This window comes from Taudactylus pleione, unplaced genomic scaffold, assembly GCF_031769625.1.
Source record: "Taudactylus pleione unplaced genomic scaffold, aTauple2 ptg000064l, whole genome shotgun sequence".
In the NCBI taxonomy this organism is placed as follows: Eukaryota; Metazoa; Chordata; class Amphibia; order Anura; family Myobatrachidae; genus Taudactylus; species Taudactylus pleione.
The window spans coordinates 10,326,519-10,344,685 of record NW_028284466.1 but is presented as its reverse complement, the minus strand read 5'-3'; the positions used below and the strand labels follow the sequence as shown (position 1 = coordinate 10,344,685).

General features: G+C 43.3%; 1 protein-coding gene across 1 annotated transcript in view; it reads right to left on the bottom strand.

The window, feature by feature from the left end:
* Positions 1-17,820, bottom strand: part of LOC148534783 (uncharacterized) — an 83,076-nt gene extending 65,256 nt beyond the window's left edge. Inside the window, 3 exon segments of the mRNA XM_088465814.1 lie at positions 15,914-15,983; positions 16,809-16,964; positions 17,806-17,820. Coding sequence (XP_088321940.1) covers positions 15,914-15,983; positions 16,809-16,964; positions 17,806-17,820 — 241 coding nt within the window.
* Positions 17,821-18,167: the final 347 nt, after the last annotated feature.

The following is an 18,167-nucleotide window of genomic DNA, read 5'->3' as shown; positions in this document are numbered from 1 at the left end:
AAACACTTCTAAAATAGGCAAATTAAATCCACATGGGTACCCTTGTATGTGGCAGGTGTTTTCTTCATTGCACAGAGTAGCAGCAGGTGCATTTTTGCAGAATTTTACAAAAAAACTTTAGGGACCTAAAAATATGCTAACCCCCATTTTAATGTACCCCAAATTTGAATATTTATTTTAACAAAAAAAAACTAAGTGCTATTCTTCACCCCTTCTTCATAGCCGCAAATATATACCTGTCGCAACTATTACAAACCCCGGATTCCATCAGCAGGCAAAAATGGGGGTACCCATAGTGATTCCCCATGTCTGGACATCTTTAGGGGGGTCCCAGGCACATTTCCCGAAAGTTCCCGTTTGTTTTTTTTTTAGATGGTGCAAAAAGTCAATTGACTTTAGCAGGTGAAAAAAGGCTTTAAAAAAAATAGCTTGCACCCTTGGGAATGGCCCCATAAACCGAAATGCGCAAAAAAAGTAAAAAATAAAAATTTAAATCGGGACACCCCAAAAAAATTATTTAAAATATTGGGGTAAAAAAAAAAAGTGGAACAATGTTTAAAAAATGCGAAATAGGTTCAGGGGTATTTGTAAGTATGTGGCAGGTGTTTTGTAGAATAGGCTGTTAGCGGCAGGTGCTTTTTTGCAGAATTTTTAAAAAATTTGTTTAGGGACTTAAAAATATGCTAGTACCCATTTTCAGGTACCCCAAATTTGATGGGACCACTTTTAAAAACAAAAAAGAAGCTAAGTGCTCTTCTGTAGTACTTCTTCAAAGTCGGGAAAAAAAACACCTGCGGCAGCTATTTAAAAACCCGACTTTCTTTTGCAGGCAAAAACGGGGGTACCCATAGTGATCCCCCAGGTCTGGACATCTTTAGGGGGGTCCTACAATTATTTCCCGAATTTTCCCATATTTTTTCGCTGATCAATGTTTCACCTGTTCCCGATTTTGCCTACTTTGGAATTGAATAAGGGGAATAGCTGGCACGCGTGCGATACTTTTCCGCATGGAAAACAGGCGAAGGAGGCGAAAAGTCCAGCAGGCGAAAAGTCTGGACTTTTCGCCTCAAATTGAATACGGGCCTTACTCTGCGATACTGTTTCATTATCTATTAACCCTAACCCTGCTTCAATACTGTTTTCTAACTGCAATACTATTTTACTGTTTAACTCTACTGCAATACTCTTTTCTTTAACTAAGGGGTCTATGTACTAAGCCTTGGAGAGAGATAAAGTGGACGGAGATCAAGTACAAACCAATCAGCTCCTGTCATTTTTCAAACACAGCCTGTAAAGTGACAGTTAGGAGATGATTGGTTAGTACAGTTTTTTCAATCCACTTTATCTCTCTCTAAGGCTTAGTACATAGGACCTGATTCAGAGCCGCTCGCAAAAAGCGAGCGCTCGCTCTGAATCAGCGCAGCCGCTTTTTTCTTTAAAAGCCGGCCTCCTGGCCGCTCGCTAAGCTGTGGGTGACCACCAACAGCTTTTGCGAGCGGCCAGGTGATGGTCGCGATGGTAGCGACTATTGGGCTTGCGACGAGACCCTTATGGTAGGATCTCATCTGCCGCAAGCCCCAGTGAGCTTCTGGCTCTAATAGAGCCGGAAGCTCACTACTGACATCACTGGTGATGTCAGTAGGGCCGCCCACAAATGGCAGGCATTCATTCAGGAACACCTCCGTTTGTCCAGCCACCCCCCTCCCTGCCTACAAAACGGGGCAAGCTGTCGATCTACATCAACAGCCGCCCCATTTGTAGCGAACCCCGGAGCGAGTGAATTTCTCACTCGCCCCGGGCTTGCACACGCACAGTGCGCACGCAGCACGTGCGCACTGCCCGTCCATCGACCCGCTTTCGAGCGGGTCTGAATCAGGTCCATAGACCCTCTCTTCCATGCTCTCTCACACACTCGCTATTCCATGTTCTCACACAAACCTTCTTCCATGCTCTCTCACAAACATACAAACTTCCATGCTCTCACATATATGCTCTTATATGCTTTATCCGCACATGCTCTTCCATGCTCTCTCACACATGCTATTCTAGGTTCCCTCACACACATGCTCTCATACAGGGGCGTAACTAGAACTTTTTGGGCCCCATAGCAACATTTTTAAGGGGCCCCCCTAACTTAGGTCTTACACAATAACCACAGCAGTTCCCCTAAAACATTAAATGCCCACTGTAATGGTGCCCCTTATGCAATGCCCACTGTAATGGTGCCCCTTACGCAGTGCCCCCAGTAGTTGCCCCCTGTAATGCCCCCAGTAGTGAGCCCCCTGTAATGCCCCCAGTAGTGAGCCCCCTGTAGCTGCCCCCAGTAGTGACCCCCTGTAATGCCCCCAGTAGTGACCCCCTGTAGCTGCCCCCAGTAGTGACCCCCTGTAATGCCCCCAGTAGTGACCCCCTGTAGCTGCCCCCAGTAGCGAGATCCCAGTAGCAGTCCCCAGTAGTGAGCCCCCTGTGGCTGCCTCCTGTAATGAGCCCCCTGTAGCTGCCCCCAGTAGTGAGATCCCAGTAGCTGCCTCCCTACCCCCGCGCACACAAAAACCACTTACCTTATCCCCGCTCCTGTGAAGCCACCGTCCGCCCCGGCGCCCGCTCCTCTGCACTATGGGAGTGACGTCATGTCGTGCACACGATAGGTAACATCATCTATAGATGTCATTGTCTAATAGAAGCCTATGGGCTTCTTTTGCTGCATTCTCTCAGAGGGATCCAATAGGATCCCTCCCAGTGTCACCCACATGTTCTGTATATGTATATTTATCTATATTATATGTATATATGTAGAGTGCCGCTGTACCTGTTGTGGACTATATATATATATATATATATATATATATATAAATAGGGCCTCTCTCAAGCTAAATAGAACATATCTGTGTCCAACTGTGGCACTCATACACAGTAAGGAGATGGCACCTCGCATGTGCAGCATACTTTCCGACCCGTGGCCCCGTGGCCGGGGAAGCAGCCAGCACTGGGAGACTTGGCTTCTTTTCCGGGTGGTCGGGAGGACCACCCAATTTTCGGGAGCCTCCTGACCATTTCAGGAGAGTTGGCAAATCTGATGTGCAGAAGACTTAACCTGTAGCCATTTTGGTAAAGGCAAAAGCTTTCTTAGAGAAGCATTACGGAAATAGCACACAGAAACTTGCCCATAGCAACCAATCAGCTTTTAGCTATTATGCACTGGCATAACTACTGTAGGTGCAGGTGGTGCGGCTGCTATGGGGCCCGTGTCACCTCTGGGGCTCTGTGCGTCCTCCTTCAGCAGCAGTGCCAGTGTGCTGCTCTGCACAGGGTAGGCTCATCTGCCCTCCCAGTCAGCTCCGCCTCCATCCCTTCTCACTGACTGATATTGGGAGGAGGCATTACTGTGATGCGGGAATGTCCCAGCAGGCTCAGCATGGCCCCTCCCATGAGACATGAAGCCAATTGGGAGAGGACATGTGAGGACATATGCCTGCCCTGTGCAGAACCCTGTTGAAAGAGGACGCGACCATGAAGTAAATCGCGGGGAGGAAGTGAGGGGAGGGGGCCGAGGCGTTGGACCTATGTGGGCCAGAGAAAATTTTGTTATGGGCCAGGCTTGCCTACCCTCCCGATTTGGCCCGGGAGCCTCCTGAATATTGGGTGCCGCTCTCGGCCCTCCGGAAAGGTAAGCAGGCCTCCTGGCGGCCGCCGACCCTCCCGGCCCCCCGCAGAGTAAACATAGAAACTCCCACAGCGGGGGGAGGGGGCGGTGACACAATTCGCGAAGAATAGAGTCATCGTGGCCCTGTCCCCTGCTTCACAACGCCCTTTATTCCGGCATTGTGAAGAGGGGCAGGGCCACAATATGTCATTATTGTCCGGCCACGCTGCCCGCTGTAAGCAGACATTCAGCTCCCTCCTGGAATGTTGGAAAGTATGCTATGGGCCCCCCAGGTTTAGTTGATATTTTTGTAATGATTGTAATAAAAGGTTTATTTATCACTCATTCATGCAATATTTGTATGTGATTAGAAGGGATATTAACCAAGTTTTCTTTTTATCATATAACCCGATGCTGCAGCTAAAAGTGTGTCCCCATAAAACAGGTACATTGAATATATCTGTTTCATAAATATTTTCTGAAAATAAAGGCTTACCTAAAATCTCAAAATATATTTTGATAATATTTATAATACACATTTAATATATGAACCTGTATAGTGAGACAACCTGAAAAGTTTGTGATTCACAGACAAGTCCTAACTTGCTGACCTGTGCAGCTTCCTAACGAACTCCCCTTATCCCTCAGTAACATGATCTGCAACTAGTTACACTGAATTTAACATCGCTTGACGGCAGTGTTGCACTTTGTATTAGACCATTTCACACTGCCTATCTAATATTTGTTTCTGTGTAATAATGCTCAATTGATTTATTAAACAGAGCCCTTAGGAACGTCACAGATGTTGATAGAGACACTCTTCTTCAGGTGGTTCACAGTAAGAGAAACAAGACCAAAATCAACACAAGTTTAGCTTTTATCTTGAATTTCAGCAACTTATCTAATGATCTAAAAATAATCTTAAGGAAAACTTGCTAGCAGAGTAGTATGATGACAGTAGCAGAGTAGTATGGTGACAGCAGATAGTAGTAGCAGAGTAGTATGGTGACAGCAGACTGTAGTAGCAGAGTAGTGTGGTGACAGCAGATAGTGGTTGCAGACTAGTGTGGTGACAGCAGATAGTAGCAGCAGAGTAGTATGGTGACAGCAGATAGTAGTACCAGTATAGTATGGTGACAGCAGATAGTAGCAGAGTAGTATGGTGACGACAGATAGTAGTAGCAAAGTAGTATGGTGACAGCAGACAGTCACAGAGTAGTATGGTGACAGCAGACAGTAGTAGCAGAGTAGTATGGTGACAACAGATAGTAGTAGCAAAGTAGTATGGTGACAGCAAATAGTAGTAGCAGAGAAGTATGGTGACAGCAGATAGTAGTAGCAAAGTAGTATGGTGACAGCAAATAGTAGTAGCAGGGTGGTATGGTGTCAACAGATAGTAGTACCAGAGTAGTATGGTGACAGCAGATAGTAGTAGCAGAGTAGTATGGTGACAGCAAATACTAGTAACAGAGTAGTATGGTGGCAACAGATAGTAGAAGCAGAGTAGTATGGTGACAGCAGATAGTGGTAGCAGAGTAGTATGGTGACAGCAGATAGTGGTAGCAGACTAGTATGGTGACAGCAGATAGTGGTAGCAGAGTAGTATGGTGACAACAGATAGTAGTAGCAGAGTAGTATGGTGACAGCAGATAGTAGTAGCAGAGTAGTGTGGTGACAGCAGATAGTGGTAGCAGAGTAGTGTGGTTACAGCAGATAGTAGCAGCAGAGTAGTATGGTGACAGCAGATAGTAGTACCAGTATAGTATGGTGACAGCAGATAGTAGTAGCAGAGTAGTGTGGTGACAACAGATAGTAGTAGCAGAGTAGTATGGTGACAGCAGATAGTAGTAGCAGAGTAGTATGGTGATAGCAGATAGTAGTACCAGAATAGTATGGTGACAGCAGATAGTAGTAGCAGAGTAGTGTGGTGACAGCAGATAGTAGTAGCAGAGTAGTGTGGTGACAGCAGATAGTAGCAGCAGAGTAGTATGGTGACAGCAGATAGTAGTACCAGAATAGTATGGTGACAGCAGATAGTAGTAGCAGAGTAGTGTGGTGACAACAGTAAAGGTGCGTATCCACTAGGCGATGGGGTAACGACAGTACGATTACAACATCATAATCGTACAGTCGTTCCTCATCAATCATTGAGCAATCCATTTTGAGCTATTTCCAGAGAACTTCTCCTCTCAAAAGGAAAATGTGAATTCATTATTGTCCAGACAAGTCAAAGTTTAGACTACATCTTTGTGGGAAGAGAAGGACCCTCACTTACGCAATTATTCTTCATTTCTAGAGACACAGTGGAAGAGTTCTCATATGCTACTTCCAGCATTCTGCAACTGATCAGAGATCCCATACTATAGTACAATATGCAATCCAATTCCATATTCTAGCTCCCGAGCCTCAGTGGAACAATGTGGCAACCTTCTGGAAGGATTTTCTCACAGAAATAAGGAAAAATGTACTTTCCTAGTTCTAGTTCCAACCAGTGGCGGCTCCAGAGGTGGGGCTGCAGCACTGTCCAAAATTCAAATAGGGGAGCCACACCACAACGACAGCAAGATTGATATCCTGTTTAAGGATCAGTCACTAGAGAAGAAACAACCTCAGATTTGCCCCCAGAAGAGCTCATGCAGCTCATACATCACTGTCTATCTCCTGAAGAACAAGAAAGGAGCTTCAAAAATAACTTGTGTTTTTTATTTTGCCATACCAAACCATTTGATTGGAGCTTGTCCCAAGTGGATAGGAATTGTCAAAGCCTATCTTTTTTCAGAGAGGGCATGCAAGGTTCAGTTCAGTTATACCCCTTTCAGACAGGGAAAAGAACCCGGTAATTTTCCGGCTCTAGCCGGGTCGACCCGGGTTTTTTTTCTGTCTGAAAGGGTCAACACGGGATCTAAATCCCGGAATTTCGACCCAGGTATTTACCTGGATTTTTCCCGGGTCTTACACGGGTTTGCGGCTGTCTGAAAGGCGCCGACCCGGGTTTTTCTACTCCGGGCATAGTAAACAGTGCTTATTAATGTGTGGGTGCCCTTTAAGTCAGCTACATGTATATATGGGGGTGTACAGGAATGGGTATGAAATACCGCCGGCCGCATGCCGATTCCCATCAGCGGCAGCCCGACATGAGCTGAGTTCGAAGCAGCGGAAGCCCGACAGCGCTGGAAATCCCGATCGTGGATAGGTGATTATCTACTAACCTAACCTAACCCCCCTAACCCTAACCCTCCTTAAGGGTGCCTAACCCTAACTTCCCCCCCAAGTGCCTAACCCTAATTCCCCCCTCTAAGTGCCTAACCCTAACCACCCCCTTCCCCGCTGCCTAAAGTCCCCCGGGGGGGTGCCTAACGCTAAGTCCCCCCCGGGGGTGCCTAACCCTAACCCTCCCTCCCCCTAGCCTAACCCTAACCCTCCCGTGGGGGTGCCTAACCCTAAGTCCCCCCCCGGGAGCCCTAAACCTAACCCTCCCCCCCCGCGGCTGTCCGCTCTCAGCGCCTGGCATCACTCCGATCGGGATGCCGGGTGCCGGTCTACCGACGTCAGGGAAATGCGGGCGTCTACATCTAGACGCCCGGCATTTCACCCTTGCCGGGATATGACAGTCGGGAAGCCGGCTGCCGGTATTTAGGCAGTCGGCTTCCGATTGCATACCGGTGTACACACATTACCTCCATTTGTTTTGTATTCAAAAATGTGCATACTGCACTTAACAGGCAAGTTGTGAGCTTTCTCCCATGTGTGGCCGCTGTGTTGCCAAATGTATACTGTATGTGTCGTTTTTAAAGCTGGCCCTGACACAGTTCTAATAGTCGGGGTGCCTCCCCTATTATATTTTTCAGTTCCATGACAGCACAACCTATTTTTCTATTGTCTTTATATATATATATATATATATATATATATATATATTGTCTTGAGCTTATGCACACACTTCCTCTTCATCACAGGGGTGCTCTTCGATTGGAATACCAAACTGTAGTACTCCCATCAATATGTCCTCATAAAATGGAAGCACAACTCCTTAATAGCAATGTCCATTAAATTGTTTCTTTTATTCACCACCCAGTACAAAAATACAATAGCTGTATGTATCTTCAGCCATCAAAGTCATTAAAGACAGTTCAAATATCCAACATAATACTTAGGCTTGTCTGTCAGAATTTTCATATTTTGGCCTCTATTCTCCACCACAATGGCTTTGAAATGAAACAAACAAGATGTGCTTTAACTGCAGACTTTCCGATTTAATTTGAGGGTAATTACATCCAAATCAGGTGAACGGTGTAGGAATTACAACGGTTTCTATATGTGCCTCCCACTTTTTAAGGGGCCAAAAGTAATGGGACTATCAACTCAAAAGCTATTTCATGGACAGGTGTGGGCTATTCCCTCATTATTGCATTTGATTCAATTAAGCAGGTAAAAGGTCTGGAGTTGATTCTAGGTGGGACATTTGCATTTGGAATCAGTTGCTGCCGACTCTCAATATGAGATCCAAAGAGCTGTCATTATCAGTGAAACAAGCCATCATTAGGCTGAAAAATTCAAAACAAACCCATCAGAGAGATAGCAAAAACATTAGGTGTGGCCAAATCAACTGTTTGGAGCATTCTTAAAAAGAAATAACGCACCGGAGAGCTCAGCAACACCAAAAGACCCTGAAGACCACGGAAAACAACTGTGGTGGATGACAAAAGAATTATTTCCCTGGTGAAGAAAAACCCCTTCACAACAGTTGGCCAAATCAAGAACACTCTCCAGGAGGTAGGTGTATATGTGTCAAAGTCAACAATCAAGAGAAGACTTCACAAGAGTGAATATAGAGGGTTCACCACAAGATGTAAACCATTGGTGAGCCACAAAAACAGGAAGACCAGATTAGAGTTTGCCAAACAACATCTAAAAAAGCCATTACAGTTCTGGAACAACATCCTATGGACGGGACAGATGAGACAAAGATCAACTTATACCAGAGTGATGGGAAGAGAAGAGAAGGAAAGTAACTGCTCATGATCCAAAACATACCACCTCATCAGTGAAGCATGGTGGTGGTAGTGTCATAGCGTGGGCAAGTATGGCTGCCAATGGAACTGGTTCCCTTGTATTTATTGATGATGTGACTGCTGACAAAAGCAGCAGAATGAATTCTGAAGTTTTTCGGGCAATATTATATGCTCATATTTAGTGAAATGCTTCAGAACTCATTGGATGGCACTTCACAGTGCAGATGGACAATGACCCGAAGCATACTGCAAAAGTAACCAAAGAGTTTTTTAAAGCTAAAAAGTCAAATGTTATGCAATGGCCAAGTCAATCCCCTGACCTGAATCCGATTGAGCATGCATTTCACTTGATGAAGACAAAACTGAAGGGAAAATGCCCCAAGAACAAGCAGGAACTGAAGACATTTGCAGTAGAGGCCTGGCAGAGCATCACCAGGGATGAAACCCAGCGTCTGTGCGTTGCAGACTTCAGGCTGTAATTGCCTGCAAAGGATTTGCAACAAAGCATTAAAAAGTGAAAGTTAGATTTAGGATTGTTTAGTTTGTCCCATTACTTTGGCCCCTTAAAAAGTGGGAGGCACATATAGAAACCGTTGTAATTCCTACACCGTTCACCTGATTTGAATGTAATTACCCTCAAATTAAATCTGAAAGTCTGCAGTTAAAGCACATTTTGTTTGTTTCATTTCAAAGCTATTGTGGTGGTGAATAGAGGCCAAAATATGAAAATTTTGTCAATGTCCCAATAGTTATGCACCTGACTGTATATATATATATATATATATATATATATATTTAAATTGTTGAATGCATTAAGGCCATGTTGTTAATGGCTAATGCATATTTGTTGAAGAATAAAAGAAGCACTTTTAGAAATTTAATACAGTAGGTGTTACATGTGACATAACATGTACATAACATGAGCCTTTCAAATAAAAAAAATTTGATTGCAAAACAACACTTGTGTCCTCTATACTATGTCACTGTATGTAATTTTCCAGTGCAATGCAGTGAGCAGTCACCACCCACTTTTCATCACCTCATCTCTGTGTGCCATAAAAGCAGTCCATTTATTATGGCACACTGCATATTGCAGGGATAATCTGTGTTCTGTGTGAAAGGGGTCGACCCAGGAATTTCCCGGCAATTATGTGCTGTGTGAAAGGGGGTTAGGAGCAAATTCCCGGGTCCTTCCTGGGTATTAGCAACTCTTCCTCTACCAACATAAACTTGATTTATTTATTTTTTAGTTTGCTCATCCTTTGCATTCCAATGGTGGCCTCATACTGATTTCAACCTTCTATGATTCATGTTTGGTTGGTAACTTTATTTCTCTTTAATCCTAATTCCTCTTTGGTATCAAAAACTTGGCCAAAGTTGGCATTTCAACATGGGAAATGTAATGGCAAGAAGATTCCACAGAACAATATTCCACAAAACCATTCCACCTACAGTAAGTTTGAATTGTTCAAAGAAAATCAATTTCTCCTTATTATCAATGCCATTAACCCTGTTGCTTTAGGTCTTTTCAGACATGGGGCCTGATCCAGCTAAGCTGCGGCCACTCGCTAGGTGCGATTATCACAAATCTGCGCATGCATGTGCATCATAGTACGCATGCACGAACAATTCATTGCGGCCGGGAATCATGCGCTCGTAGTACACAGACTGCCCGCTACTCTGAGTGACAGAATGTGCCATTTGTGGGTGGTAACAGGGGAAGGTGCTTGTGAATGGGGGACTGGATGTGCGAACGGAGGCGTGTGTGAGTGTCCAAACTGAGTTTTGTGGGTGCGCATACTTAGCAAAGAGGCGTCCTTCTACACGTCACTTGGTAGTTTTTTAGACTGAAGTCCTCGTAGTGCTTGCGGGAGGGTAGAGTCAACAACAAGCACTGCGATTGCTTCCGATGGACCTCAATGTACCAATGTTTTAAGACACTTCCTGGAGATGACGTGCTCTAGTAGGCGTGTAAAGACACACTAATGGGCGCCTACATAGACAAAGTGATTGCACGCCAAGACATAGTGGCCGTGCTTATGCCTTGGCGAGCGATAGCCTTCCATGCCGTCACTAAGCCGGATTAGCATACGCTGGGAGCGACCAGGTCTGGATCAGGCCCATTGTCTACTCTTCCCAGTTCTCTACTATTATTCTGCTCAGGCTACATCCTGGGGTCCCGGTTGCTATCATAATTCCCTTGAAAAGTTGTCTCCTCGCTCACATCTGCCTTTGTGCTCTATGAAATTGGAAGGTCTGCTGCAGCCATACTATGAGGGGTATTCAATATGAAACGTTAACTTCACTGTCGAAGTTAACTTTTCATATTGGAGTTTTTACCTGCTTTAAAGTATCGGGCGCGTTCCCGCTTATCCCGGTATTCAATATAAAATGAACGAAAACGGGAAACTCCAAAGCTGGAATTACGTAAATGTACGAATTTTTCTTTAAAAAAATTATAAGACTCCCGTAAAGTTGTAAAAACATGGAGGATCACTATGGGTACCCCCGTTTTAGCCTTTAATTGAAAGTCAGGGATTTAAATAGCCGCAGCAGGTGTTTTTTTCCCGACATTGAAGAAGCGTTGCAGAAGAGCACTCAGGTTATTTTTTTCGTTTTTATAAGTGGTCCCATCAAATTTGGGGTACATGAAAATGGGTGCTAGCATATTTTTAAGTCCCTAAAGTAAATTTTTTAAAATTCTGCATTTGTGCACTTGCCGCTATAATTCTATTCTTCAAAACATCTGCCGCATACTTGCAGAATAGCCCTGAACCTATTTCCCTACTGTTATACAATTTTTTCCCTTCTTTTTTTTTCACCCCAATTTTTTAAATAATTTTTTGGGGTGTCCCTATTTTTTTAAAAAACTTTTTTTGACAGTTCTTTTTTAAATGTCATTCCCAGGGGTGCAGGCTATTTTTTTTAAGCCTGCACCCCTAAACACTAATTCTGCACTTTTTTTCGACACCTATTCAATGGTGAAAAGTTATCCCCGTTTTTTATCAAAGACTTTTCAAAACTGCGATAAGTCTTTGAAATTGAATACGGTGTTAAAGTAAAACCTGCGATAATGACGTCATACCTCCGATATTAACGCAAAAACGATGTTTTCGCTCCCATATTGAATACCCCTGTAAGTCTCCTACTTTATTGTTTTTAGTAAACAAAGGGTTAACGAGCTACCCTCAATAACATTATAGATTCTTGTAAGCTTTAGTTTGTTCTACAATTGATTGGAAGGGTTATGAACCCCAGAAATTAAGGCTTCTGATGTTCAAAATTCTTACCTTCTTAAACTTGTTTGTTATAATGAAAAAAAATATCCCAACAAACCCTTATTCAGATGTTCAAAATCCACCCTTATGAGGAGAGTATTGTTACCTACTGGACCTGTGTCCAGCATTTCTCCCTGACTTACATCGTATTGCTTCCCATTCTTACATATTGGGGTGGATGCGGGACTCTCCTGTCTCTAGCTGTGAGCAGGTCACATGCGCAGCAAATTCACGCTATTTGCACCTATTTAATCTGCGTTTTGAGTACTTCTCAGTGCCAGAGCAGTAGGTCTTACCTTTGCCGCTACATTTCCTTCTCCTGTTCTATCCAGTTCGATGTCCTAATCAGTGTTGACTTCTCTTCCCAGCTCGCTGATTTCTCTTCCACCTTCTGATAGGACAGCTGATCCAGTGCTTCCTGATGAATCTGACTACAGCTTACTTTTCTGCTTACTGATTTGGAAGCAAGCTTTGCGTTATATATCAGTTTGTCATATCAATGGACAGATCCGAGGCCCATGACCTGTGAACTGTACAGCACATTTCAAACTTTCTTGTAGGAATCTCTGGTGAATACTCGGGAGCTCTGTTATACTCCACATCTCTATTCTGCCACCAGAAATCTTAGTGGGCAACAGAGAGTCCACTACCTTCAGCTCTAACTTCATGACACAATAATTTAACATAGACTGGACTTATCTCTATAACACTATAGATTGGATTATGATAGGAGAAACTAAGATGGGGATGAGTACTGTGTATCTTTGCTTAGTTTGGACATGCTTACTACTTACTGTATATTGATTTTTAAAGGTCCATATCTTTTTTTCTTTTGTCTGTTTTTACTCTTGTTAGTGAATATTACATTGAGTGTATATAGTTAGCATATTTAGTGTTTGTTTTTGGCTTTTTTTTAAATAGATACGAGTTATCTTCTGTCAGTGGTATAGTGGTCAAAATTTATTTCAAGATCTATTTCCATTATTTTTTCTTTCACATTTTTTATTTGCACGTTTAGTAAGGAAACCAGAAAAGTTGGCGATTCATAGACAAGTCCTAACTTACTGACTTCTGCAGCTTCCTTACAAACTCCCTATATTCATCAGTAACGTGATCTGCAGGTAGTTAGTCTTAAGTCTTAACAGTGCTTCACAGCAGTGCTGAACTATGAGCCTGATTCATCATGGATCTCAACTGCAACAGCGCACGCAGATCGGCGGATGGTGCGTACTGGGCATGCATATGCAACGCAGTGCGCGTGCATGAGTTAGCATTGCAATCCCACTGAGATCACTTACGCAGAGACAAAAGCCATCGCAGAACGAGTGAAGGGACGTCAGCATTTGGGGGTGGTAACGGGGGAGAGACTGACTGGCTGGCGTCTCTCCAGGCATGCCTGACTGTTGAACGACATTACATGGGCGTGCATAAATTAGCCACTGCGATGGCATGCGCAGCTTGTATACTCAGTGCATGCAAGAGGTTAGCAATTACTGAATAAGGTCAGACCTGTTGTAATTGTGCATGAGGGGCCGATGTTACTCAATGTTTCCAATGCATACCCTCCAACATTTCACAGGAAAAACCCGGTAATGGGGCATGGCCACATATTAAAGGAGGCGTGGTTACATATAAAGGGGCGTGTCCACGGGCACTGGACATGGGGGCTGGAGGCTGCTGGCGCTGGCTGGTTTTACAGTCTGACTTCTGTACACCGGCGCTGGCGTGATTATGTCAGCATCAGTGCTGACTGCACGGCAGAGAACCACGGAGGGCCAAGCGGAGCTGCCTGGCACTCAGCAGCTCTGCGGGAGTCCTGTGTTCCAGCAGCACTGCTCAAGAATTCGAGAGATTGTACCCACCCGGTACAAAACGGTACAGCCCCTGTTTACCGATACAGACCTTTAAAAGACAGTACTGTACTGGCTAAATCTGTATAGTTGGAGGGTATGCCGATGTATACACAAGACTGCAAGGTATTATGGATGTGAGTTAGTGGTAGTGGGAGTCTCTATGCTGACTGTGTGATGGCTTTGTGATTGCATTCATTAGCATATTTTCACAGAAGACCTGCGTGCGTAATCGCAGCCGCAATAGCGATCTGTGATGAATCAGGCCCTATGTATTAGTAAATGGCTTACTGTCTTCTTAATAACTTAATACATTCTGTGTGTTTTTATATATATATATATATATATATATATATATATATATATAAATTACAGCATATATATATATATACATAATACATATGTATCTAGCTGTATAATCCTATAAATGCGTTATAATTTTATATATTTGTTTGCTAAAAAGATCTCTCAGGTCTGTAGCTTTCTTAATCAGCAAGGAGACAGAACATATACAGTATCGAGCCTTTTTCACAGAAACTGCAGGCAAACATTTCATTTTAAGTAAATGTACGTGCAGTATTGTGCCGATTCAGAAATGCATGTAAGTCAGATGTAATTGCCCCCGCATTGCATGCATGTATAAAATTGCAACTATTTGGCTGCACGGTGCACCGCCTCTATCCACATGATTGTTTTCATTATAAACAAACAAAATACTTCAATGCACCTCCTTCAAAGGTATATGTCAACATTTGGGAGAACTTCAAGAAGACTAAAGGACAGATGGGGAGAACATCTACACAACATTAAAAAAGGTGTAGAAATTAATTCCCTTCCCCATCATTTTAAAGAGAAGCACCAATGTTCGGTCAATGACATCAAGAACATTATAGGAATAAAAATAGTTGAAGGGAACTGGCATACTAAAGGTGTTCAGAGATTCTTAGCAAAAGCAGAAATGAAATTAATATACAAAATAAAAACACTAACTGCTTTTGGTTTAAACAATGATTTTGAAATTAAATGGTTTTTATAGCAGGATTCCTACTGCCCATAGTTATTCATGTTCACGACTAGTGTTCCTGCAGGTTGTAATTTATGATTTAATGTATATTGGGTTATATGATCATATCATGTTTTAACCTATTTATTGGGGTTAGTATATTAATTTTATTAAGGTGCTAATATCAGGCTATCCCTTTTTTATCGTTTTGAGCAAATTTTTCTTTATATCTTATTATTTATTATTTTTTATCGTGTTTTATATGATGTTTCATCAAAATGTTTTGCATTTATTGTATATTTGCTTCATTTGCACATTAATATTAAAGACCTATAGCTTTCGTTCGTTATTAGGCTAATACCGGAAGGAATACATGCACTCCAATAGTTGGAACGCATGACCCTTTGTATCGTGGGCAGTGTCAGACTGGAGCATGAAGGGCACACTGGGGGAATGCAGTGGTAGGGGCCCATGCTTTGGGGTGTGGCCAGTTACCATGGGGGATGGGGTCAGTCCCCACAGAGGCTTGGACAGAGAACGACGGGACGGGAGACCATGTAACTGACCCTATAATAGAGTAACAATGTATAATTCAAGTGTACAGTCTGAAACCTGACATTAGAACAAGTGGTGGGGCCCCCAGGCAGTGGGGCCCACCGGGGATTCCCCTGTACCCCTGTGGGCCAGTCCAACACTGATCGTGGGGCAGAAGTGACAAACTATAAAGGCATAGCATCACAAGCAATATACCACCACCATAGAGTTTATAGGAGTCCAGGAGAGAGGAAGCACGTGGCCGCTACCTAGCCCGACTTCCGCCAGAGAGACCCGGTCAACTAAGTGATTGTCCCATGGCCAGGTACTGACTTCCAACAGAAACAGTATGCGTTCCAAGTTATGGAATGCATCCACGAAAATTTAGTTTTTATTTAAGTCGGATCAGAGCGGTATGTTAGAAAATATTTCCGCTTCACTGAGGGATCCAAGAGTGACCCATATTAAACCTGTTTTAAAGGTATGAAATAGATAGAATTAGCTTTTACCTAACCCCACCTGGAATTAAGCAGTGGGTGGGATTAGCAAACTAAACCCCTATATATATCCAGGATTTACCAGCATAGAGTTACCTTGATAAAGGCTTCTAAGCTGAAACACGTTGGTCTGTGGGAGCTGCCACTGTTGAGGATCCTTCAAGAGCTGAGACCAGGGAAGGTGAACCGCTTTTGGGGTAGCGTTATACCCCTAATGCTTGTTATTGTGCCTTTCCAAAAAGGTTATTTGTGGTACGCTGCCATCTTTTTTACTCTATTTTTTAAGTGTTTTATGTTAAATAAATTTGACAGTTCTGCACTATGGGAGATTCCATTTTGTTGTTTCTTTGAGATGCTGTGCGGACACTGAAGGGGTATTTGCTAGTGTGTTGAAAATCAATATCCAGGCTGAAAGGAACATCGACTGAGAAAACCCATCACCTGAGAATATTGTCAAGAATTTAGGATATTTCTTTTATGTGTACTTTTATTATTGATGTTTACTTCAAAAAGAGGTGCATTTCAGTAGTTTTTTTCTAGCATCTGGGACTTTTCGTTCTAGAAAACTGTTGTCAAGATTTCAGGACATTTCCTCTATGTAGAATTTTACCTGCTGAATGACTTTTACTATTTTACGATTTCTAGCATCCGGGATCTTTTCTTTTTTCTTCTTTTGAGATAATTGTTGACATATACCTTTTTGAAGGAGGTGCGCTGAAGTATTTTGGTTGTGTGTGTGTGTGTATATATATATATATATATATATATATATAGTTGCGTTTGTTGGACCGGCACTCCACTGAACTGGGTAGAAAATACTCCCGTGCCTTCGGAAAATAAATGTAAAAAATGACAAAGTCCGCGGCACTTGAAGATTTAAAAAAGTAATTTAATGTGTATTACACACGTATATGACCGACGTTTCGGAGCCACACGCCCCTTTGTCAAGGTGAACAGAGAGAAAGAAAAGAGCAACTAAAGTGACACTTACCTTATACCCGAAGAAACCCGACTGACAGGTGTGTTCGGACGCCGCCCGGGACCCCACGTGACGCTGCCGGAGTCCCGCACTGAAGACGTCATCGCGCTGGGAGTGGTCGGTCGCCAAGGCAACCCCGACGCCCGTGCTCAGACGTGGCTCGTCCGTCTAGGTAAAAATAGTGAAGAACAACCATTAGAATAACTGACCATATCATCATGTTTGCCCGTTATATAGACGATCTCTTTATGCTATGGTCTGGGGGCGAGAGGGGTTTTCTAGAACTCATGTCCTCTATTAATTCAAGGAATTCACCCATTAGACTGACTTATCAGTTCAGTCCTTACACATTGAATTATTTAGACGTGCAAGTCTCTATAGTTAATGGTCGGATTCACACGGGGGTCTACACCAAGCCGACGGACAAGAACACCTTACTACAAGCTAACAGTCACCATCCACCGGCCCTCAAGAGGGGTCTCCCTAAGTCACAGATGATTAGGGTGGCAAGGATCACCAGTGACCCTAAAGAAATAGAAGCCAGTCTCGATTTGATCATAGATAAATTTTTACAGAGGGGCTACGATCCAACTTTGTTATATAAACAGAAGATGGAAGTTCTTGACACACCGAGGAGTTCTTTATTTACACCTAAAACCAAAAATCCAGAGGGCGTTATTCCCTGGAAAAGCAAGTTTGCCACTTCTAGTGCAGTCATCCAGCGGGCCACTCGGGCACTATGGCCTATTGTGTCAACGGATAGAAATCTCTCCATGTTTAGAAATAAAAAACCTCTTGCTTGCTTTACCAGGGGGCGCAATATTAGAGACATGGTGGTCCACAGTGACATCACAGGTTTTTCCACCAATGACGTGTCCACAGGTTCATTTCTCTCTAGGAAGCCTGGGTTGCTACAAATGTCTTAAATGCACCACGTGCCAACATATGGACACGGGTCATATTTTTACTCATCCACATTCCGGACGACTACATCATATTAGATACGTACTATCTTGTACGTCATCTTTTATTATATACGTAATTTCTTGCCCTTGCAAATTACTTTATGTAGGAAAAACAACTCGGACAATGAGAGAGAGAATGGCACTACATAGGTCTGCGATTAAGTCAGCCATTGCAGGTAAGAGTTCCGACCAGCCGGTAGCACGGCACTTTTTTGAAAGGAAACACGTCTTAACAGATTTCAGACATATGGCAATTGACCACGTCCCGAAATCTATACGAGGGGGCGACAGGGCTGCTCGACTACTCCAGGTCGAAGCGAAGTGGATTTTTACCCTTAATTCCATGAATCCAGCAGGGCTCAATGAGAAAATCAATTGGAGTGTATTCCACTGACATCTTTATGTT